This window comes from Peromyscus maniculatus, chromosome X (genome assembly GCF_049852395.1).
Source record: "Peromyscus maniculatus bairdii isolate BWxNUB_F1_BW_parent chromosome X, HU_Pman_BW_mat_3.1, whole genome shotgun sequence".
Taxonomy (NCBI): domain Eukaryota; kingdom Metazoa; phylum Chordata; class Mammalia; order Rodentia; family Cricetidae; genus Peromyscus; species Peromyscus maniculatus.
This window is the reverse complement of record NC_134875.1, coordinates 46,349,681-46,375,275: the sequence shown is the minus strand read 5'-3', so window position 1 is coordinate 46,375,275 and position 25,595 is coordinate 46,349,681. Positions and strand designations below refer to the sequence as shown.

At 42.1% G+C, this 25,595-nt stretch overlaps 1 protein-coding gene and 1 long non-coding RNA gene across 9 annotated transcripts in view; one reads left to right on the top strand and one right to left on the bottom strand.

Annotated features, from left to right (window-relative positions):
- The window catches only part of Amot (angiomotin), a 58,320-nt gene extending 38,229 nt beyond the window's left edge, over positions 1-20,091 (bottom strand). For 2 of the 8 annotated variants that reach the window (XM_006997633.4, XM_076562313.1), the window contains exons 1-4: positions 19,671-20,090; positions 11,729-11,795; positions 5,111-5,259; positions 2,169-3,102 (exon numbers count right to left, since the gene is read on the bottom strand). In XM_006997633.4, the coding sequence (XP_006997695.1) occupies positions 2,169-3,040 (872 nt within the window). In that variant the 5' untranslated portion in view covers positions 3,041-3,102; positions 5,111-5,259; positions 11,729-11,795; positions 19,671-20,090. Of the gene's footprint in view, positions 1-209; positions 285-2,168; positions 3,103-5,110; positions 5,260-11,717; positions 11,796-19,670 lie in introns of all 8 variants that reach the window. The other 6 variants (XM_042268724.2, XM_076562310.1, XM_042268722.2 and 3 more) reach the window with 6 other exon arrangements.
- Positions 20,092-21,038: 947 nt separating this feature from the next.
- Positions 21,039-22,725, top strand: LOC143270959 (uncharacterized). The gene is made up of 2 exons (XR_013048154.1): positions 21,039-21,290; positions 22,523-22,725. It is a non-coding gene; the product is annotated as an uncharacterized LOC143270959 (long non-coding RNA).
- Positions 22,726-25,595: the final 2,870 nt, after the last annotated feature.

Here is a 25,595-nt window from a genome sequence, read left to right as displayed (position 1 = left end):
GTTGGACTGCCTCTTTTTGCCAAGGATCTGTCGATAGGTGCCCCTCCCCCCACCCACCCAGGGCATGCAAAAATGCTTTGAGACAGAATTTATCTGATGTATACCCAGACATCCAATGGAACACCTCTAGCTCAGGCAATTTTGTTACTTGTCCGGCATTATCAAGCACACTGTTCCTATCCCATAGAGAAGCAACTGGTAGAGCATACCTGCGTGTTACAGTACTGCTCAAGGGCTGGGGGTGGAGCTCAGTGGAAGGGCGCTTGCTTAGCATGCTGGAGGCCCTGGATTAGATGCCCAGCACAGCCAAAAACAAACAAACAAACAAAAACAAAACAAAAACAAACGTAGGTCAGCATGGGCTTTGTTGTTTCAAGAGACATAAATAGAGTGAGATCCACAGATAATTTAGAAGGAAGGAGAAAAGATACGTATCTTCCTATAAGATATATGCAGCTTAATTTCTCTGGTTGTTTAATCAGTATGGGAAGGAAAAACCCCTCTTTGTCTCATTATTTATTTAGGCAGATCAAAGAGCTTTTCCATCTAGCTTCAAACACTGTGGGAGTCATTTCAGATCACAAACAATGCTGGTGACTGAGTTCTGAAAATAGCTTTCCTGGGAAGGCGGGCCATGTGCTGAGCTGGGGCTCCGGCTTCAGCTCCACACCCTAGCCAACACACTCTTCCACAAGGCAACCGATCAGATGTCCGCCCATCCACAGGCCTCTAGAAGGGAGGCAGTGCCTCAGATGCTTCCATACTGATGGGAAATCCAAAACAAAAGCCCAAGGCTTCCTTGACATTTTTCCTAGCTTGAATGGATTTCCACTAAGCTGCGCAGTCCAAGGGTGCAGGCCCTCCCTGGGTCTTCCATTTCACTGGGCATTTGGGAACTGGCTTCTTACAGTAGTTGAAAGCTGAATGGCCCTGTTCTGATCCCATTTCCTGTTCTGAGATGATTATCAAAAGTTAGGCTCCTGTCTTCTGAAAACTTCAGAGGAACTTGCAAAGGGTTAAAAAATCACCCTGGGTTAAGGAGAAAAAAAAATCCTAAACCGGTAAAACAAGGGGAGGAGCCTAAAATGAATTGCCTCTGGATAAAAAAAAAATCAGGACCTGGAGGGGAGAAAAGACATACCAGGAAATGCTAGGTAACTTCTCTTACCTCCACCCTACTCCACCCCAAGTGCCTTACCTCCTGAGTCACCAACTTCAAGCCAGGAGGTTCTTTCCCAAATGAATGAATGGACAAGAGGCAAAGAGGAAGATACCAATGAGATCACAGTCTTGGACTGTGAGCCACCCAGGGCTTCAATGCTTATGGACACCCATCATTACCTAACACTGGCAAGGGGCCAGGACGCCACGCATAACTGTTCCCATTGCTGTCACAGTTTAACCCTTCCCCTGGGCCATGTCCTGAAAGTCTACCAAACAGTAATCATACAAATAATAAAAAAGAATCTTAGGATTGGGTAAATAATCCAAATGACAATGGGTGCTGAATGATTAAGAAATAGACTTAGGAAGAAGGAAACATACAACACAAGTGATAGAGTAGTTTTCCACCTGCATTTTAGCATCTGGAAGAACTTCTACAGAGATAATGTGAATTTAACCTAGATGCTTATAAACATGAAAGGCAGCTGCCTAACAAACTCTTTCCAGAAGAACCAAGAAGCAGCTTAGGCATTTCCTGAAGCAGGACCTGAAGTTCAAGGCAAGGAATGTTCTGAATAGGTACACGTATATAATTCTTCTTCCACCAACAATCATATCTCCCTGGCTGTTTAGTATTGAAAAGTATCACAATAATTGTCTGAGAAAGTGTAACTAACAGGAAACAGATAGATTGGTTCACACATGAGAGTGATTTGTGAATTATGGAAGTGATAAGATTCTGCAGACGTATAAAAGTCCAAGATAATTTGCTTCTGCTTTTTAAGAAAGGCCTTAAGAACTCGGAAGATTAGAAACTTTGACCCTTCTTCCGGAATCCTAGGAGGCAAGAGCAAATCAACACTAAAATAAAGCATTTCTCTTCTTTTCAGCCACTGGGCAGCTTGTTATTATTAAACACCTGCCCATGCCTTCCCTTTCCCAACAGGCAGCAGAAGATGCTGGTTGGGGATGAGGCCAGGAAATGACAGAAAGGGAACTCTTACCTGGCTGCCCCATACTCAGGGGGGTGCTGATACCTCATCAGTTGCCCCTCTGTTCTCCCTGGCTGGTTCAGGCGATGCTCACTATAGAAGTGCCCTGGCTCTTGGGACTTGCACACTACAGACTGGGATGGCATGCCCTTGAAAGGATATTCTGGTGGGGGGCCTCGGTGTTCCATGCCCTTCAGACTATGTTGGCTGGGAGGTGGCCCTTGAGCTTTGTAGAATTCACTGGAACTGGTGGGATTCTTGTAGAGGTCACCGGGTTGTGGTGGGGAGAGGGGAGCACTGGTAACAGGTGGATGGGCTTTCACTCCACTGGTGGCCAGTGACATCTGCATTAGTCTCTCACTCAGGGATCGGACATGCCCTTGCTTAAGATCTCTAAGTCCTTCATCTTGGTGCATCTTCCCAGGATTGAGTCGCTGAACTGATGGGCGTCCCTCGGTTCTCATCTTCTGGTTAGTGACTCCTGTGACATAGAAAGCAGCCCCAACACTAGCATGCTGTTGGCCCCTGAAGTATTGGGACTGGACCTTGGCTTCTTCGTAGGTTGGGAGTTCCTCATTATTCTGCATTCGAGGGGACAGCTGCTTCTCCATGCTGATGTTTTCGGACTGGATTTCCTGGCCCTGGGGTTCTTGCCGAGCAGGGTGTGCCACGAGCTGCTGGTGGTGATCCTGAGGACTCAAGACGTCACTCTGAGGGCCTGGGTTCCCACTGCCAGTGGAGAATGGAGGGCTATTCCCTGTGGCTTGCTGGTGTATGGCAAGCAGATTACGATTCTCACTAGGATTGCCATAGCGAAGCTGCTCTTGAAGCAGACGTTGCAATACCGTAGTTCCTCCGCTTGGTTGCTCTTCAGAATTTCTCATCTCTAGAGCTGGCGGTGCTTTGTGAAGAGAGAGAGAAATGGGGCACTTGGGCTGCCCTTGACCTGAGAAGGGGAAACAGGAAGCTTAACATCCAGCTGATGTATTAATCAGTCCTCTAAAGGGGAAGAAAATGTGTTTTTGAAGGGGAGAAATCCATTACAGAAACAAAACAGAGAATTGTATTCATAAATCATAGATTAATTCCATGCTTATTGTCTTTAGCAATGATATGTTGAGGAACATTTAGGCCAAAAAGTTGTTTCCTCTTTTACCATGATCTAACTAATCCTGACTTAATCTCTAAAAGGAGTGGGCAAACAAGGGGCAGCCAAGCAGGGTGATCAGAGTGGGCAATTTTCTAAGACCTTGCTTACAAGGTTCATCTCTCTGTACTCTATTTAAGTTAAAAAAAAATACAAGTCTTATGCTATGGAGGTGAAGACAGAGAAGTGGGCAAAGTTACCCCCTAAACAGGATTTATGAATCAGTTCAGCATGTGATAGAAGAAATAAAATACAAAATAATAACTTAAACAAATAATGGTAAGGAGAGCTTAGCTGGCACCAGGCACAAATGAACCCTGACTCAATGTTATTTTTTCTCACATTGCCTATAACTCTGAAACATAATCTTAAAAAAAAATCTTTTCAGTATCCATTTTGGATCTTCCATGATTTAATAAGAAAATGGCTTTGAACAAGTATTACTGACACATTTCTCTTTAGTCCATCCAAGGATAGACACAATGATACTTTGCTGTTAGGTAGGACAAAGGTAGGGGAAAGTACCTCTTCAATTTGAAATCTTCCTCTGGCAGCATTTAGAAACTGAAAAATCAAAGTCCATCCTTCCGATGACCATGTCCCTGACTACCTCCTTCAATTCTTCTAAAGAACTAATATGGATCTTGCAAAATAGACAGCAGCAGCACAAATTAAGATTTACATCATAATCATAATACTGTATACAGGGTAACCTAACACAGTACTCTTTTTCATGACGTCTATTTTCTCATCTGAAAAACTGAATGGCAAGTCACGTGCACCACCCCTTCTCTCCTGACACTCTATTGCACGTATCACTTGATCAGACACTCAAAGACTCTTTGGAAAGAATCTGTCATGCTAAATACTACAAGTAAACGACAATGCTAAACAATGAAATTTTCACTGCATAGATCTGAAGGAACTTGGTGTGAAGGGACATACCACACACAAAGTCATTGTAAGGGTCTACCTATTGAGTGTTGGGTTTCCGAATAAAAATTCTACAGGCTACCTACCAGGTCTCTATCTATGATATTAAGTCACCCCCAAGCTCTCTGCAAATCCCTTTCCTTAGTGCTACAGGACATCCAGACTTTGTACAGCAGATGGACATGCTCAGCCTCTGGCTTTTCTTATTTCTTGAGGGTTATCACTCCTTGCCTTCCAACTGTTCTAAGGAATAATCTGACCCAACAGTTTCTCTTCCAAAAGCATATTTTATTATTGGTTATTTAGATAAGTAATTATCTTATTGATAGATTTTTGTAATATTAGAAATGAAACTCAGGGTCATAGGCGTGCTAGGCCAGCCCTCTACCTCTGAGCTCTGTTCCCAGGTCAAGAAGCTCTTTTTCTATCTCCTCCATATTTTGGGGGGAAGTGTAAGCTAACCACCAAAAGGCTAACCAACTTAGCCTTTTCTCTCCACTCCAGTGACATGCTTCGCTTCTTAGATTTGGACTCAAGACTCAAATGTAAAAACCTCTTCTGTTGCCTGAAATTGGACAGATGACTAGCAAATTCTTTTCTTCTAGCAAAAAAAAAGGGTGGAAACAAGAATGTTTGTAGTTAAAACAAATATTACTTCCAACCCTCTCCCGCAAGGCAGGAGAATGTGGACATTGAGCTGTCCCAGACCCCATACCTTCAAAGGTATGCCACCCCCTCCCATGCCACACCCGTCCATCCAGCACGCACACAGACATGCGCTCATGTGGGTCAGCACACAGAAATGCAGGTCCCACGTGCTGAAGCTCAAGCACAGGCACACACACGCACATATATGCATACCAATGGTTCGTACCTATTTCTGCTTTCTTTTAGGCTTAAAGCCTTGATCAGGATAGGGAACTCTTGCTTATGGGCAGCTCCAGAAACCGCAGCAGCAGATTCCCACTCCCCTAACACTCAGGTTCAGGGTAAGCGCCGGCAAGAGTCCAACCACTGGTCACCCTGAAATGTTCAGGAAGGGTAGGGAGGGAGAAATAAAAATGTCGTTTCTAAGTTGCCACCAAGAGCCGGCAGTTAACCAAACTACTCCTTCCAAGGGAAAGTCTTGTCCCATGTTGCTTGGCTTTTAAATGAGGGGCAGAGTCTATCTCCACTAAGGCAGAAAGCAAACCCCACTGGCCAGCAGGTGTGTGCAAGAGGTCATTGCCGTCTCCAAGAGACAGAAAGGCTAAGATGTGACCCTGGAAAGGGCTGCTGTGTTCAAGTTCTCACAGCCTTGGAAAGCCATGCCTATTGGAACCCTAGGTGGTGGTAAATAACCACAACCATTGTTACCTTGGGGACCAACATTCAGTTGGTGTCAGTAGCAGGATAGATTCATGAATTTAAATGACTTACAACCAAAAGGGAAGGCAGAAATCGTAAGTTAGATCTGGGGTCAAAAAAAGACCACTAAATATCAAACTCCTGATTCTACTGCCTCAGTCTCGGATGGGCAGAAGAAAAACAAAACTTCAGCCAAGTCATTTAATATTTATTGAGTATTGACCATTCCAGACATTTGCCAGCCTCGAGCTAGACACAATGAGTCATACAGAGATACACAAAACATAGATCCTGCTCTCATGGAGCTTACAGTCTGATCAACAGCCCATCACCCTTGCAAGAATAGGAAAGCTGAACATCCTACCCAGTTCAAAACAGCAACCCTTCTCCATGCAGCAGAATATGCCTCAGTTTGCTTTCTCAGCACTTCCTCTGCCCCTGTATCTCAGCATGGATTCTATTCCATTTCAATTGGAGATGAGATACAAATATCCCACAGATAGGGATTTGAGATCATCTTCAATCACAATTTCTGCTTTGAATCCCTCTAAAAATCCCTCCAAGTCCAACCAATGCTATTGTAAAATGTAAGAGTTTGTGTTTAGGTAAGGTTGCACATGGACCATATCCTGGCTTAGCCATGACTCATTCATATCACTTTAAAGAAAAAAACCCTTTAATCCACACCAGAGGCTCCGTGAGAAGCACGGCAATGCAGAAGAAACACATGAGCATCGTTGTATTTTGGGAGCTTTTCCAAAATTTTCAAGTTTAAAAAAATCCACAAAACCACACAGTGATTAATTTAACATTATTTCCTTGCAAGGTTGCCAAAAATAAACTGAGCAGATATAGAGTGAACAAACCCGGAAATTTGTCTTTCCATCTTGTTTTGGTCCAAAGTATAATCATGATCAAAAGCAAAACTGCCTCCAATCTGCAAGGTAATTATTTTAGGGTGTCTCCCCTCATTTCAAAGCAGAGAAACAAGTTTTAATTGGAATCAAAGTTAGACTGTGAATAGAACTATGGTAAATAACTACCATGCTTCTATTGTCCTATTCTGAAGAAAACAATTGTCTGTTTTTCAACTGAAACACTAGAAAAGGGCCCTAGGCATTCAAATAGAAGCCCCTGGAGAGAATGTGCCACAGGCTTCTCTAGAACTACTTAAACTCTTCATGCTGACTGAGACTGGCTTTCTTTTGACACCCTGATCTTCACTGGAGAAAATCTTACTTAGCCAAAATCTCTTTTCCCCTCAATTTTGTTCATGTTTTTCCACATCTTTTTCAAAACCCAAATCACTTTAAAATACCAACTGGACACTGTGTTCACACACTTCCATACCATATCTTTTGGGTTTCCATTTAACGGGAAAGCAAATCAGCTCAGGAAAAAAACCAACCAACCAACCAACCAACAAAAAACTGTACAGAGTTCTCCCCAGCTTATGGCTCTTTTTTATAGACCTCCTGTCCACTGGCATGCTAAGGAAAAACACGACACTATTATTAAAGAGAAGATCCTTTGCCTCATGCACAAGAACTGAAATAGGATGAACTCTGCAACCTTTCATTTGCCCACACTTTTAATCATGCCACTGCCAGGGATCTGACATCATCTTCAATCAATAAAATAATCCTGTTGCTCGTGGACACACAGAGAACCTTTGACATTAGCAGACCAGAGAAGAAAGGAAAGACCTAGCTCTGTCTTTACAAGTGCAGTATTAATCTATCTATCTACCTCTTCTGTAACAAGGCAGCAAGGTGAAGCTAAATTCTTGCTCCATTTGCAGCCATTAACCTCTCCCCATATACCTGAAAGTTGAGCCAAACACATTAGTGAGAGCTCAGATGTTTTCCAAGCCAAGACCCAGCAAAATCAACATGACAAGGTAGCCAGAACAAACCATATTTTTGCCCTTCAAATAAATTTTGCAATAAGTCTGTGAGGTCTTCTTTCTTACCCTTCTACTTCCTCCTTCCATTCTGCCCTTTACTACACAAACAAGGATGGAAAACCTAGTCTAGAAAACCGGTTTCTTTGTTAAATTCGGATGAATCTACTTCATACTTTATTTCCAAATAAATGGAAAGCATCCAGGTCAAAATTTCTGTGACTATGTCTTTGTAACTAAAATATCACACACACACACACACACACACACACACACACACACACACACACACACACACCTTCATTAAAAGCAAGAAGCCTGGACTAGAGAGATGGCTTAGTGGTTAATAGCACTGAATGCTCTTCCAAAGGACCAGGGTTCAATTTCCAGCACCCACAGGGCAGCTCAGAACTGTAACTCCAGTTCCATGGTATTATACAACATCTCCTGGCCATCACAGGCACTGCATGCACATAATGCACAAATACATACAGGCCAAACACCCCTTCAAATAAATAAATCTAACAACAACTAAGCCAGGAAGCCCCAGTAGATTCACATGTAATCTCAAGTGGGGCCACTTAATGGCCTGATCGCTCATAGATGCGACCTTTCCCAAGAAACCTTGCAACACAAAGCACACATTCAGTTCTTTGCATAGGATATCACTGAGTTTCACAGGTAATGGGGAAGCTGTAAAAGCACCACAGGCAAGGGCTCTCGAGTCTCACTTCTCAAGTTCAAATCCCAAATCAAGGTCTTCATTAATTGATCTCATCCATATTTTCTTTACCTCCATGTGTCTCTGTGACATCACTGACAAATTAGGATCAATGGTGTCCACACAACCTAAGATTATTATTAAGATTAAGAGAAGTGGAGGTATTCCATGTAAAGTATTACGCATGAATCATTACACACAGTAAAGACTCAAAAAAAAAAGTTAACTATTACTATAATTATGTCGATTTAGTGTTTTTTTCTAGAATGCTTTAAAAAATTTATGAAAGTTGTTTGATTTAAAGTCCCTATTTGCATCTCAGTTATTGGTGCAGGGTTTCTTAAGCCATCAATGGCCAGAATTTGGAAGACTCTTGGGAGATCACTTAATGGCCCACAGTCCTGTAACTTATATACCAGATAGGCACTTGCTCTTGCTTAGGAAATTTGTAAGTGAAGAATGGGCATTGATTCTTTTCTATGCCATTCATTGCCTATATCATGTTGGAAAATTACTGTAAGGCCTTGAAATTTTCAGCTCTTACTGAGGATCATGTGAGAAATCTGTTTCTAAAACATTAATTCATTAAAAAAAACTTATTACATTTTAATTTGTTTATTTTTTATTTACCAATCTATTTATTTATTTAGTCTGTGTGTACACGTGCATGTATACACCACCAGTGTGTGGGCATGTACACCATACTGTACATGTGAAGATCAGACTTCAACTTGCTGGAGTTATTGTCTTCTTCTACCACGCAGATCCCGGAGAGGGAACTCAAGTCTTCTCAGAGGCAGGTGCCTTAACCCTCTGAGTAATCATGGCCAGACCAGAATTGGCCATTTTTTTATCCTACTTACAATTTCATTTATCTTGCTTTGAAGCAACTGACCCAAACATACTAATGGGCAACAAAGTTATGACATAGACAGTGGAGGGCCAGTGAAACCCAGGAGGGTGAATCCTGTCCCTACCACTCTTTATCCTCTAATACACATTCATTTATAAAGAGGGATGTTAGATCATGTTACCCCATCTTGCCACTTAATACCTCAGGAAACTATAAGGGATCCGTAAAATCAGGATGAACATAAAAGGAAGATTTAAGAATCTACCTACCTGCTGCCTTAACAATCTCCTCCCCACTATGGTATTGTTATTTACACATTATTTTTATAAACAACATAAACATAGCATGCATATATTTGTAATAATGAAGATAAATCACTTATAAACCCAGCACTTCAGCATTGTTAATATTTTTGAACGTTCTATTTAGACATTTGCAAGCAATGAAAAACACTTGCTTTTGATTTTGGAGACAGGGTCTCACTGTGTAGCCCAGACCAACCTGGAACTCACTATGTAGTTCATGCTGGCCTTAAACTTGTGGCAATCATTCTACTCAGTTTACCCAGTGCTGGGATTACAGGTATGAACCACCACAACCAGCACAAAGAAATATTAATATACCCATAATATATAATAATACAAGCCTTTTACCCATGTTTTGGCATAGACATAATAACAAATACTGTAATGGTCATGTAAGAGTCCATTAAATGAGTATATCAAGATGCACTTACCCACTTTCCAATTAGGATAGTCAAATGGTTTCCAATTTTGTGCTAGTCTAAATAATGTTATAAAAACATCTTTGTGATTTAACCCTTTGCCATATTTTCGAAAAATATATTTTCTTAATGCTATTAAAAAATCTTAATCCTAATAAATATTGTTTCTTAATGATACAATAAATACTGTTTCTTAATGTTACAATCCCACAAGTGAAATTAATGAGTCAAGGAGCACAAATGTTTGTGACAATCCATTAAAAATAAATAAACAAAGAAAAAGTAGCAGAACACCAAAGCCCATGAAATCTTTCTTTCACTTAATAGAATGTTCTTCTGCCCCCGTTTCTCTACCAGGTCAGAGCAGGGCTCTGGGGACACTGAGAAACTAAAGCCAAGAGAAGCAGTGGAGGACCTCAGTGGCTTTTGAAATGGCAGAGAGTGGAATGTGGGCTCCCCGAGGAATCTAGCTTGCATGCACTTGCCCCAAATTGCCACTTGGCCAAGAAGCTAATTAGTAAGAACATCAGATGGGTGAGAACAGGTTCATGGCCTGTAATGGCTTATATCATCTTTCATTTTTGCCCTTGGAATAGTCTGACAGTCAGCTTGAAGACATTCAGTTCTAGTGACCCAGCCTGTTACTTTCTGAGAACAGAATTTTTTAGTTTTGAGATCCCAATCTTCATTGTATCCTAATGGGTGTGTTGCTATATAAAACTAAATGTATATGAGCAAGGAGTCTCTGTGCATGCCTCTATTTGCAGCTACAATGAAAGTAGCACCTTAAAAGGTGACCTGATTTAATATAATATGAATAAATGCCACCTGTTTAAATGGCCAATATGTTATAGACACAAGATTATGTGCATATTTGACCATTAAAAAACCACCTAGGTTTTAGGTAGGGAAGGAAGGCAGCAGACCGATGTACCTGGCTTCACATGATGGGTGTTTCTTTTTTTTCATTTCTTTTCCAGAACTCTCAGAAGTGTAGTTCAGCCACTCCTTCAAAGATTTTCACGAATCCTTCTCTATTTCGTGCCTGCCCTGAATTCTGCTCAGTATAGAAAAATGAATTCTGTTCTCTTTATGTTCCCATGGTCCTTTGTATACAGCTCTATTTTAGCACTAATCACAGTGTATTATTCACCAACATTTAATGAGCATTTACTATAGCTAAAAGTGTTTAGCTTTCACTTATACCAAGAAGACACAGTAGTAGGAAAAAAACGACAAATAATCTGAGCTGGGGAAACAAGAGGTCTCAGGAAAGGTGAGTCTAATCTAACAGTTTTATAGAACACAGAACTATGAACTATTATCTCTGACAATGCACAAAGAAAAAAATCTCTGAGCTGAGTAGAAGGTACTGAATTTGGGGACAACATGATTTCAAAGACATACTGAAATATATCTTTGGAAGTCATTGGTATATATTTCAGTGCTAAAGTCATAAGAGAGAGCTGGACCACAGAATAAGAACAGAATTCACCAAGGCCAAAAGAATTATGGACCCTTGAAGAAAATAGTCATTCGAGGATCATGTATGTGGGAAATGTGAAACCAATTCCTCTGTTTACTCTCAGGTCGCCTCCTCTGTATAAATTCAATCAAGCAGACCTTGCTTCAGGGATGTAAGTCCTCAGTAGTAATTCAGAGACATAAAAGAAGGTACTTCTAGTCATTTGTGCTTCTCAGTGTCCAGGAAGACGTCACAGCAAGTTGGGCCAGAAATGGACATGCAAGTTGCTGGAATATGAGATCTTGGAGGACATGGGATGAGTGTATGCTATTTCTATCCCAGTACCTAAACCAGTAACTCGTGTATTCAGTGTGCTCAATAAGGGCATAAAGAGTGAACAGTAACTTTCCAAAGATTTTGATAGCAGCTACAACAGAAGAAAAGGTATAAAAGACATAGAATACTAACATTATTATTACCTTTAGTTTCTCAGCCTTCTTTCTAAAGAGTCACTGGTTCTTTCACTTCTGTTAGCCTTCTCAGCAGCTGTGGGTGGAAGTAAAGACAAATGTGATTAACTCCACTTTACAACTGGAGAAACCCAAGTCCCGAGCAGAGAGCTAATGTTAACTAACTGCATCAAGGTTTCACTGTTGCTCACCAGTAGGGTCAGGATCAGAAACCAAATCTTATGAGTTCCTGCCCTATGTTCAGGTAAAAGAAAAACGTCTCGTCTGGTTTGGAACAAGACAGTTTACAACAGAAATTCTTTAACTACCTTTTAATTTTAATTTAAAATAAGAGAAACTCATTCAAAAACCCCAATCCCCTCAGCAGTCGAAGTAAGTTTGTTTCATCTACCATAAAGTATGAAGACGTTTCCCCAAGTGAACAGGACGACTGACTCCATCTAACTTTCGTGGGTGTTGTGCTGTCCCCCATTTTGCTGGACAACTTTGGAAAGAAGCCCCATTTGCCTTCAGTCAGGTTTCTGTGTCTGAGTGGGGCTCAGGTGCCGACTGCAGGTGTGGCATCCAGCAGGTGCATGGATAAGAGCCAGTGTTTTAGATCTTCACGCCAAAGAACCTGAGGCGCTCTCCTCAGACAGAGGCAGCCCCTCCTCCTGCTGCTGATCTGCAAGAACCGCAAACCTAGTTCCACTGTGTTGCCTTGGAGAACTGAAGCTAGACCCCGCCTTCTCAAAGAAGGACTAGAGTCTTTACGATCGGTTATGCCACGCATCATATAGCCTAAGCAACAGCCCCACTAACAGAAACTAATGCAGGCATGGCCCGTGGGGAAAGCATGAGGGACTGTGTATAAAGAATGACCATCTCCTACAAGCTATGGAGGGAAGGGAGGCTCAAAGTAGACCTTATATTTGATCCCTCCATTAGAATGTCTATACTTCTGCACATGGCCCTGAAATCTCAGAAGCCAATATTTATTTCCCTAATACAGAAACTATTAGGAAGCTTGTGCTTATGGTTAGCCCCACTCCAACCCTTCCCCTTCATGCTACCAAGGAAGAAGTGCTTAACCTGGTCACAGAAACAATCGGGTCAGAAAATTTACCACACTGCCCTACAAAATCCTAATTGGCAGCCTCCAGCAAAAAGAATGCTCTAGAGGGTAAAGCCGGTCATCAATATTTTTTTAGCTCCAAAAACTGTTTGCTTTAGAAAACAATCTCTCTCTCTCTCTCTCTCTCTCTCTCTCTCTCTCTCTCTCTCTCTCTCTCTCTCTCTCTCTCTCTCTCCATCTCCTCCCCTTGACATGTGCATGGACTCAGGCAAGCACGAAATCACACACACACACACACACACACACACACACACACACACACACACACGGATAAACAGAAAAAGAAAGAAGAAAATCACAGAAGAAAAGAAGACAGACTATTACCTTAATAAATGGTGTGTTATATTCCATTGTATTCCCCCAATTCACACAGAGAACTCCCATTAGTAAGTTGTGGTTCACAACTCATGAGCCACAAGTTAAAAGCAGATACTAAATTAAAATGGGATCACTGTATAATTCGAGTAAAACACAGATCTGAACAGAGAGCCCAAAGGTAACAGAGGGAATTCGATTTCTTCAAAATTGGCTGTCTAACTGATTTTCCTCATCTGCAATTTTTTTTATCTTAATTCGCTATCACATGAGAGAGGATGTCACTAATTCAATGCAAATCAGCACATCTTGAAAACAACTAAAATGAGTAAAGGATGAGCTAATTAGCTTCCTAACAGGGAAGGTTTTAATTGAACTTTTCTCTAACAACCTTCATCAAAGTTTCCAGGACAACTTCATAAAAGATGTCAAACCTGGCCCATATTTGTATCACCTTAAAATAATTCTCAATACACAGCAACGCAGAAAGCTGATTTCTCTTCAATGCTGTTAACACTCAGGCCACTACATTTTCTGATGTCAGCAATCCCCTTCCCACAAATATTCCAAGTATGCACCACCGTCATTCTCCTCTCAATTATGTGGTTTCTCTGCTCCTTTACTGATTGAGTCCAGGCCTCTCGGATAATGAGAAGCATGTGCTGGGGAAAAAAATGCTCTTAAAAATACATACATCAGTTTCATCTGCATCATAAAGTGGGGAGCCAATCACTTGTCCATATCAAAAGTATCAAAATGTAAAGTTTACTATGGGATATTATAAGAAGGGAAAAGATCAGCATCAGTGTGTAAAGGTGACTAGTTATTGTAATCTAAAACAACACCAATAAATATAAGGGAGATACCCCCCAAAATCCACCCTTTCTAGCTTGGCCACATTTATATTTAATGTTATCTTAATGTTGCCTTTGGGGGTATTTAAGTTCTGACATACACATGGAAATGAGCCACGGATTGTAGAGCAAGCATAAATATTCCACCATTAATAAAAACCAGCTGTGCACAAAACACTACAATAGCTGGGTTTCAGTTACTGGCTATCATCAGTATTTGTCACAGGCAAATATTACTCAAAACTTTCTCCCTTAAAACAGACACATCAAAATTTGCTTTACTCAAACAGCTTGAAGGTGCTTTCAAGAATTCACTGATCACTAGGGTGCGTTCCAACTAATGTCTCTTTCTTAAACTATTTTCCTCATCCTGATATTCACTACTGTCCTTCTATTTTACCTCAACCTATCACAGAGTATGAAAATGTTTACTTTTCTTAAACATTGAGAGGGTCAATAACACAAATGTAGGGTCAATCTTAATTATACTCAGTAAGGCTATATAGGGCACCAAAGGGCACTCACTGTATGCTCTAAGAGAGCAAAAGCTCATTAAACATGAACACCTGCTCAGGACCCTATACTAAGCCTGCTCTGCCATCATTCAAACACCTTTCATCCAATGACCTCAAAGCATGTGCCCAATATGAAGCATGCCTAAACACCTCTGTGAAGTATTAATATCCTCTCTTCCCAGAAGGGTAACTGAAGCTTAGAGCAGCTAATTCAGCTCCCCTTGGTCACATGGCAAGTCAGAGAGGGGCTGGGCAGAGAATCCCAAATCCTGGCATCAAGTCACACCGACTAATGCCATTTCAGGCAGCCAGAGAAAGAGTGAAAGTGACTTCACAAATGTCAAGAGGTAGGGACAGAGAGAGGGATTGATTTGCATTAGGAACTATTACCAAGTAAATCCACCTGTATTTCTTCCCCCAGAAGCACAAAGTATGAAACATGTGCCTGTACTTCACTTGGATTTCAGTATTTACATTTATATATTGGCTGAAGAGATTTCATTCAATTTGTGAAGAGCCACTAGTTTACCAGGAATGAGTGTATCAAAAATCAGATATCACACACAGACTATATCTTATTTATTAAAAGATAATTAAAGGTCCATGAAACTTAAGTTTCTCTATGTACTAAAGGTCTCAAATAAAATAACCCTTTGTGTGTGGACCACTCAATTGTACCTATATGTGGTGCACTTAGTTGCCTACAAACTTTTGTTTTCTCGATTTTTCCCCAGTCTGACAACGTTATTTTTGAAGCTATCACACAAGCATCATATCTGGGCCTTCCTGCTTCCCTTTTCTCATTCTGGATCCTTCACAGTCCACCCACATTGATATTATCTTGAGATATCATGATGCAGCAATTTAAAACTAATTTCCACTGCTTTAGACAAGTAGACACTGGGTTCTGGTTTGGTTTTTCTTTAAGTGGAAAAGTATAAGTGGAGGGCAGAAGAACAGCATTAATGGGCTTGCTACATACACAAATGAACTATTTCTATGTCCCAGAAAGTGTTTAGAGCTCACTTAAACCTATTTGTCCATCCTGGAATTCTGGGAACAAAATCAAAATGTATGAGATTCTTCACCTGTGCTCCCTTTGCTTCTTTTGTTTATTTGTTTGCTTTTGTTGTTGTTGTTGTTGTTGTTGTTGTTGTTTTTCAAGACAGGGTTTCTCCGTGTAGTTTTGGTGCCTGTCCTGGATCTTGCTCTGTAGACCAGGCTGGCCTTGAACCCACAGAGATCCGCCTGGCTCTGCCTCCCGAGTGCTGGGATTAAAGGCATGTGCCACTACTGCCCGGCCTTAGAAAATGTTTATGGCTCCTTTTGCTTCTTACTCCGTTACTCTGTACCAGCTTACAAAGCTTTGTCTGTGACACACTCTTACCTAAAGGCAACATTACATACTCCTATGATCCAAACTAGGGAAAATTCACATTAGCAGAGGGACCAGGGAAAAACTTACTGGGATTCTTGAAGTTTTGTCCAGAGTCTTGGGTTTATTATTTGATACCGCTAAAATACAAAGCCCGTTTCTATAGATACATTATTACAGACTCATCCCCACCCCACCCCCTCACCCACCCACACAGGATGAGTACAGGATTGTAGTGAAGCCTCAAAAGACAATCATGAACTTTTGAGAAATGACAGTCAAAATCACCCTGTCCAATCCCCACAATGTACAGTGGAGGAGACCCTGCTGAAGCCCAGGTTCCTCTCCCCAAACGACTCACCTGGAAAGCCTATCATAGACTCATATTTAAAATGGTACCAGTGGCTGTTATTTGCAAAAACAACAAACAAACACACAAAAAAACAACATTCTAGGTCCTTAGGCTAGTCAAATATAATAACTGGAAAGAAAATATTTTACCAAAATGAGGTGGAGAGTCTCATCCTTAGACATCAAAATCTGAAAAGTTAGATTTGTTCCAGAAAATAATGCTAACTGCTTCCTACAAGCATGTGTGGGCTGAGTCTAATGCGGCCAGCATTATTACAAGCCAGAATGATATAGACAATTAACTCCATACCGTATAACAAAAGGCTTCAAAAGCCCAATAATAGCCTCATTTAGTTCAGGCAATAATCAACACAGCAAATGCTAATGTAGTCCTTTATGCAATAAATATGGTCCTGAAAAAGCCCAGTTATACTGAGGTGTTTTTTTTTTTCTTTTAACCTAGCAAGTCATAGTTTAAAGACACTTACTAGGAAAGCTAGTTCTGTTCAAGGGAGCCTGTGTAGATGCTTTTATAAAGCAAATGACCTTCTACTTTCTTTCATTTTCTTTCTTTCTTTCTTTTTTTGTTCAGATTGTGTGTGGTGTATGTGGAAGGGGCAACTTCCTTAGAAAGGGTCAGAAACCCACCATGGAGGAGAGTAATGCGGTATCCCAGCCTGTTTAATACCCCCTTAGTTCCTGCAACTAAATTCTAACCTTTGACTTGGGGGTGGGAACCTAGATTTTTGGACCAAAGTCCACAAAAGGCAACAAGGAATGAAAAGTAATGCTAAAGACAACACATCATAGTAAAACACCAACAAAAATTCCTGGGGACAGGAAATCAATAGATCACAATTCTAAACAAATTGGTTCAGTCCCCAGCTAATTAACTTGTCACGCAGATCTCTAAACCCACTGAATCCATGGGAGAAGGAGGTGATGTAATAGGAGATTTGGAAACATTTACCATCCTAAAAGGCTAGGCCCGACCACACACACCTCTCTCCACCCCTTTCAGTGGGTTTAAGCTGGGCTTAATGGGTGCAAAGGACAATTTCTACCAGACAGTCCTGAAGAATAGACTGTTCTCATGCATTCCAAATGCTCAGTCTCCATGGAGGAGGCTACCTGGCCACAAGCATTTCCCAAGAGGGACTATATCCTCTACTCCTCCTCACTGGTAACACTCCCTCTGTCCCAAACAAAACAAAACTGCAAACCATCCTGAGAACTTGGTGGTGGGGTGTGATTTTTCTGGGATAAAGGAAAAGAAATGTTAAGAGGGGAGCAGGAGGGTGTGAGAAACTCCTCTTGTCTCCAAATGGAAAATAAGCCTAAAAAACTGGATCAAAAGAAGAAGGGAGTTGGGGGGAAGGGCTGCTTAATTACAAAGACACCCTTTTAAAGAAGGCACAGGCCCTGGGAGAGAGCTCTTCGGAGAGGCCCAGAAGCAGATGTACCCACTTAGAATGCTGGCACTCAGTGGGACCTCAAAGTCAAAGTAGCCATCCCGCTCTCTTCCTATTAGCATTCTAGAGTCTAGCTCATTCTATACAAATAGAGAATGAAGGAAAGTCGACCTCAGAAAATGCCTTAAGTTAGTCATTAGTCTAATAAACCTTAGTTCATAAATGAAAAAGTACACTTTAAGGTCCAAATCTCAATGTCAAATATGAATTGCTAAAAATCTCTTTTTAAACTATTTTTCATCCAGTAAAGAGATTTACGATGCCCATGTAAAACTTACTGTACATACAGGTGGAGTTACACGTTTACTTTGCACCTAGGCTGTGAATTAGAAAGAAGAAAAAAAAAAACTTTCAATTTTACAGAGACACAAACTTTTCCAAAGAAAGAAGTAACTAACTTAAAATGAAGTATGATGGAGCGCCAAAAAGTGTCTGTAAATGACACCAGGCAAACCCATACAGAATAGTTGGAACCTGAGTTACCGTCTGTAAATAGATGCGACTACTCTACAACCACCTGGCTATTAAAATGTCCCAGGGCAGTTTTAAACTTTCGTCTGGTCAGGCCAGCCGTTCCCTCCCAGCTGATCTGAAACATGATAGCCTTTAAAATTGTCACCGTGTAACATCCCTTCTCTACCTTCCTAACTTCTCACCCGACTCTCACCCCAGTTAAAATCAACCAAAGAAAATTAGTTTAAAATATATGTAAATGATTTGTTCCCTAAAGAATAAGCAATAGATTGGGGACATCTCAGTAACAAGTCTTTCAACACAACCAGTCTCATAAGCTTGTGGGACTTGCCCAACCTAAGAGAGGTAGGAGATAGGTGACAATTTACCCCATGTCCAAAATGGCATTTCTGACTATTCTTAGCTACTGAATGAGGGTACTGAAAGGTCTGAGGAGGCTTCACAAAAGCTGACCTGAGAAAGAACGTTTCACGTGGCCAAACCCAAGAAGACTTACATATCCTTAGCCCTTCATCACTAGAGATTATGGTGATTAATTATTTTTCTCTCTAAATGGGAAGAAAAGGATATAGTCATACAAGTTTAAAACTGTCTCCTGACATCGACTCTTCATGGAGGCAAGGGACATTAACAGAAAAGGCTTTCTCAAATCTTTCCCGTTCCCCTTTCATTAATTTGTATTCAGTCCCCTGCTGAAAATTATTAGCATACTGCTATTTATTAGTGGCGATCATCAGGGACTGCTCACAGTCTATAAAATCTTTCATTTTCCCTACTCCTGTCCTTTCTCTTCATTTTCACCTATCTATGAAGATAATCTTGCTTTTGGTGAACTGAAGTGCCCAAGGCTCGGACCTTAAAACAAACACCTGCGTGATCTTGCAAAACTACTTATTAAACTCTTCAGATCTTACGAAGCAAATAACGGCTGAATCTGCCTCCGGAACCTCACCACCACCACTACCACAAAAACACACATGCGTGCATAAAGCATGTAGCTGTGTGGTACATTACTTCCACATTTTAAAACTTGAAGAATTCATGGCCCTGGGGTCAGGGAGGGTGAGCTCCCACCCCATGCCTAAGCACTTAAAAGCTATCTAACTATCTGAGATAAGGGGCAAACCTGCAAGCAGGACTAAAGACAGACCTCATAGTCCCTAACTTAGTTAAGGTCTTTAGTTCCTTCAGTGACCAATTCAGTAGGAACCTACAAGAACCCAGGGAGGCAATAAAGGAGCATCAACCGCGGTACCTTCCAGCATCTCCTAGAAGTAGAAGAGGAGTCCATACTTTTAAACTGTTTTCAACTTCTTGCACATCTCAGAAAACTCAAGGCCAACAGCAAAGAAAGTAGAACATACAGGCAATCCCCACAGGCACATATTAAAAACCCACTCACAAATAAGGGCATGATCAAGTTCATAACACCACAGACTACTGCCCCAGTTCCCCGCAAAAAGTAACGACGTTTCTCTTACCCCTGAAGGCAATGAAGACAAGGTGACGACTCTCTCTGCTGGCTCAAGTGGGTTCGGTCCCGGGCCAGAGGCCGGGGATGGGTAGGGAGGAAGCCCCAGGTCCCGGCTACTCCCCACCTCGCTGCTCCCTCGGGTCTCTCCTTGGTCGCAGTGGACAGGCAAGCAGGATACCGGGCCGGAGGGTGGAGCAGCGGATAGTGGTAGGCGAGAAAGGCTGGAGGTGGTGGTGAGGGGGGGAAGGCAGTGAGAACTAAGAGAAGAGACGAAAGAGAACGGAGACGGAGGAGTAAGTCAGGGGTCTACCAGCGAACGCAGCCGGAACGCTCCTCGGAAGGAAGGGGCGTGACTGCGATGTAGGCAGCTCCTGAGCAAAGGATGGGAGGTAGAAGAGGGGAGGAACGGGTGCCTTTTCTTCTGGCGGTGAGCAGCTAGGACCGCCCAGAAGGAGGGAGGTGGAAGATGGAATGGGCAGGGCCGAGGGCGGGGCCAGCAGTGCGGGAGGCGGGCGGAAGGCCCGCAGGAGCCGGGCGGGCAAAGGGGAGGAGGTGGCGCCCCAGGAGGAGAGACGGCCTTTGGGCGGGGAACTTTCAAACAATTGATCAGCTACGTTTGGGAGTCCAGGAGAGAGCCGGGATAACTCGCTGGCTCTCGTCCTCCCACGCGCTGGACTCGACTTGGTGGCGGTAGTGCTGATTGTGTTTGCAGGAATTAAAGCGGGAGAAAGGCACGGGGTTTGTCTTTTTGTTTGTTTTTATTTTTTCAAAGACTTTAATAATCTATGGCGACAGCGCAGCAGAGTAGCGTGGGAGAGTCAGTGAAGCTCCCCGCCCCATCGCGGGAGGAAGAAAAAAATCGTAGAAATGCAGAAAAAGCAGCACGGAGCCAAAGCCAGCTTCACAAAATTGAAGGAGCAGCTCTCCTTCGTACCCCCCATCCCCGCCCCACACCTCCCTGTTTCCTTTGACCAACTGGCAGCCCGCTCAAGTCAAAGTCCATAAGATCCCCCTCTTTACTTCCGTCACCCCTCCCCCCAGCCTCAACCTTCTTACACCTTCCCCTGCCTCCTGCCCCAAATCTCGACCAGGGTCCTTGCCCCCTCCTAGAGGCCGGCCACTGGGGCACGAGGGGGTGGGCGGGGCCTAGAGGAAGCTCCGCCTCTTGGGCAGGCGGAGAGCGCTTGCCTCGGCAGAGCGGGCCCTGAGTAGGTTCCACCCACCATTCTTTTGCATCTATTCATTGGCCAGTCACGCCTGCTATTGGTCTATGATTGGTCCTTTCAGTCGCCAATCCCATACTTTGATCCCACCCGCCCTCAAAATTAATAAAACTAAACAAGAGACTATTGTCTAGCTCTCTGTGCTCCCCTAGCCTCTGAGAATAGATAGACGAGATGGTTGACTTCTCAGTCTTGTGAAAGGGTGTTCGCCAACTGTGATAAAACTTTTTATTTAAATCACTGTCCAACTCTCCGGGAATAGGCAACTTTTCCCTCTTAATTCATTAAACCAGGAAAGGGAAAGTACATGAAGTGTCAATGTGGTGCACACATTTCCTGGCTGCGGAAAATTCATATTGCTCGGAGAGTTGAGTACAACAACATCGTGGAACACGGGATGAGGGGTAGGGATCTACAATTTAACATCTGGGTAGAAGAAAACACAAAGAAGTAGTAAAGGGGAAATCTAAATAACAAGGAAGTTGAACCAAAGGAAGAATTAACTCTGGGCTCTTAGCTGTGTGATTTTTAAAGGACTTTAATTTTCTTATCTGTAAGAAAATTCTGTAAGGCATGTACTAGGTTCTTAGTGGTACAGATGTGAAAATAAAATGCAATGTATGTTTAAAAAAACTCTATAAATCACTCCACACTTATGCGATTCACATGGTGGAGACTCCAGCTCATGTGTTTAAGCATTTATATCCAGGCTTGGAAGTTCTGTGGTTTTATTTTGAAAAGCCAACTCTTTTCCTATAGTTTTGAGGGTGGATATGAAGTTGGCTCCCTGCAGTTAGAATAATAAATTACCCCTCTTCTAACCAGGGTGGGTAAGATTTCTTTTGCGATCAGTTTTGCAGTTTCACCAGGACCTAAAGCTATTGTGGTGCTGATGCTGAAAGAGAAAATCATGCTGTGTATCACTAAAGTGAACTTGACAAACAGATATGAGGAAAGATTTTTCCATGGAAACCACCATTCTCTATACATCTGTACTTCTTAGAAAACATTTGAGTTGGAAACAAATAAAAGTATAAAGGCTCCCATCCATTCAGAGCTGTTATAATGAAGTCATGCCAATGAAAGTAGGGCATCCAATTCCAGCCTACCCAATGGGAGCCTTGGGAGGTGCCATGGATAAAGGCAACCCAAAGAAGGTATGCTCAAAAGAAACACTGTTTCACGATAAATGTGTCCTAATATCCCTCTGGGTATATGAAAGGTAGCAGGTGGGTGGCTTGCTGCAGAGTGTACAGCCTGTTCTGCTAGGAGCTGCTGATTCAGAGGCTGGCATTGTAGCGAAATGGATTCTGAGTAGGATTCACTCTATGTGTGAAGAGAGGTTACTTGGGTGATTTTTTTTTCCGTGGGGAAAGTAATGTTTTTTGCCTGTTTAAAATATAGAAATGTCTAGTTTACGAGGCAGGGTTGTTCTGTATTTAGAAGCATGGACACAGGAACTAAAGTGATGTGACTATCTGGAGGGATTGCTACTGATCCTAACTATGAAAGGAAACTTGTTAACTCCACAATGCAGTTAAAATGGAAAAACTAAAACACGCACATAAGAAAGATTAAAGTAAAATGAGAAGGGATGTGACCAGTGGTGAGTTTTGTTTTGTTTTCTCTCTTACAGGTAGGGTCAGCACTCACAGCATACCTTGGATTTGTTTATTCAATGATGTATCTTCAATGGCCTTCCAGATCAGGGACACTACCTTCACCTCCACTTTGTTCTGAACTCAACCAAAACCTTTTCACTCATTTTTTTTTTTTTTTTACTAAGAGGGCCCTTTCCAATCTTGTGTCTCCACGGAAAAATAAATTGCAGTAGCAAAAGCCTGTGGATTCAGTGTGATATGCTAGCTCCTACGCTTGAATTCGCCTTCTAAAACATATCCAAAATGCCTTCCCCACAGCTATTGGAGCCTCTAAGTGTAAACCTTGGATCCTGACTCGACAACAAATTGAAATTTTGCTGGGTGAATCAGGAGATGTGTGAGTCATTTATGACTTAGCCTGGGGGCAAACGATAGGTTTTTAGGTAAGTCTGTTTTCTCTCCTGGAGTCTTCCAAGTATCTTAAGGTCTTAGGCGATTCTCCTCTCCCACCATGCAAGACTTCCTCTGTGTTTTTACCCTGCAAACCTTTCAGTTTGTTTAAACTGAGTTTGAATTTATAAAGCTCTGCATTGCCTGCTCTACTTAAAAGGGAAGGAGAGGGCAACATCAACAAACAGACTGAAGTGCTATTACGGACAGGACTAAAAAAACAAAAAGGTACGAGACTGGGCTCCTGCCTTCCAGCAGATATACATAAAAAGACAACTAACAAGTGTGTGCTAAGTGCTAAATGAGCGGTATTGAAGGTAAAAGCTGGGGACGTTAAGAGCAGGGAGTGACAACTAAGTTTCAGAGAGTGAGTTTATACAGCAAACCATGCCACACACATTTAACTAATCCCTACAGCATCCCTGTGTCTTCAAGACTTGCCTATAAAACATGGAAAGCCCTCTGGGGGATACCAGAAGAATTAGCCACTAGCTGTAAAACACCTGTGTAAAGACACTGGGTTACTGAAGTACTACACATTAAAAAGTGTCTTACTACATGGGGGAAAAAAAGGAAATTTTCATCTGAGAACTAAAGATTCTTCATTCCATGCTATGTACCCAGTCTGACCTTTTTCATAAAATGAAATTCCTCCTTTAGTGCAGAAAAAGAAAACAGTCCATCAAAAATAAATATCATCCTTGGAAATACTATAGGAAATGAAGTTAACCAGCCACAAAAGGGTGAAAATTCATAGAGAAAGCAAATAGAGGAGTAATAAAAGTGTGGTTGAGAAGATGGTGCTTTGTAGGAAGAGTTTCCATTTAGAAGCTTGAAGAAGTTTGGGAAAGATAGTGCTGATGCATGCACAATGTTTTAATTTTACATGTCCTTAAAATCAATACAATGATGTGCACTACCATGAAGAGATGATGGGAGTCATGTAAAGGGGGCAGCTATAACACTACCATAGGTCACACAGACCCATCTTAGGACTTCCGTCTTTTCAAGAGAAAAGTACCTCATGGAAAATTTCATTTTTAAAGTTTTGTCAACTAAGGATTGTCTTAATAAGAAGTCTGTCTTTCACATCTAAAGTTTTGTCTGACCTACAGGGCAAGCAGAACGTAGAGTGAGGTGTATAGTCTGTTCTTTAGTGCCTGCCATATTCTTGAAAAAAAGACGATAAAAGCACAGTGCTTTGCATTGAGTGACATTCTCCTCCACCCACCAAGTAACTGGGAGTGTGAAATAAGCACATCTTCCTCTAATTGCCTCATGAACAACTACATCATTTCAACGCATTTAGGAACAAAAGCAGAAGCAAGCACATACACTACAGGCAAGTAAATCCTACGGAGTGTATTTATGTCGCTACACACAGTTCTGCCCCTTTCCCCCCTCAGCTCCTGGAAGACAGCCTAAGACAAATTAGAAAAAATGCTGAAAATCTGCCTTCTCCAGGGCAGCCCCGTAAAGCTTGGGTTTCGAACATGCAGATGCCAGCTGACCCGAAAAGAGTAGCCTTGTCTGAACAGGACAGGAACCAAAGGTGCACGCGTGCGCGCGTGCACACGCACACAAACTCCAGACTCAGGAAGTTTGAAGCCTGATCCATGTGTGGAAAACAGCAATGTGGGAATTCAGGAAACAACACCAGAACTCTGCTCCAGGGCCAAGACCTGCTCAGCATTGGAGAGCCAAGTTACTCCTGGGGTACTTGTGAGCCTCAGGATTTTGGAAGTAAATCAAATGTAGGGAAATATAACTGCCTGCAAGTCTATTCCCCAAATACCTCCTAGGGTCCTGTTTGACTAACCTGGGTTCACCTCTTTATGATTTATGCAGGGCTTCACTTCAGTTTAACTAAATACCACATCTCCTTCAGCAGTTTGAATTTCTGCAAAAGTCCAGGCTGCCCCGTACCTCGAAGTAGGGTTTGTTTGTAAATTCCTAGATTATGTGGACCAAGAGGGATGTGTGGAGTATGAAGAGCACACATTAAAGCCTGTACTGTAAAAGGTGGTGGGCTGTGTGTGGTGGGGTATTATTTGAGTTAGTGATTAAAAAAAAAATCTCTGAGCCCAAGTCAGAAGTAAGTCAAACAGCTGAGCCAGTAAGCTTGTTAAATGTACCGAGTTAACAGGAAGTTCACCCTCTGACATTACCCTTTGCAAATAAACTCTTGATTGATTCTGCATTCTGTTTCTGTAGTTAACAGAGTGTGCGAGACTTGTTATCCCAGTTGGAAGGGTAGAAGGCTATGGCTGGAGTAGAGATTTATCTGCCCTGGCTTGCTGCTTTACTTTTGAAACTCCAGGGAAGGCACTCCAGTGTGATTTAAGACAGGTCCATCTTGCAGGCCCCACTCAGCCTTCCTTTCAGGTCTACCACTGTCCTGTGAAATTCACACAGGAAGCCCATTGTTAAAATGTAAATGCCTAACCTAGGAAGGGTTAAAGAGTAAGCCATAATTGTGAGCTCCGGTGGAAAGGGCATAGAGACTTTCTCTAGTCACCCAAAGCTGGATTCCAACACAGAGCCACAGTTTAATGAGGAGGTAAATTACTTAATCATCATGGACTTCAACTTCCTTACCTATAAAATCAAGGCACATTCTCTGCCATAAGCGGTTGTTATGAGGATTTAGTGAAATGA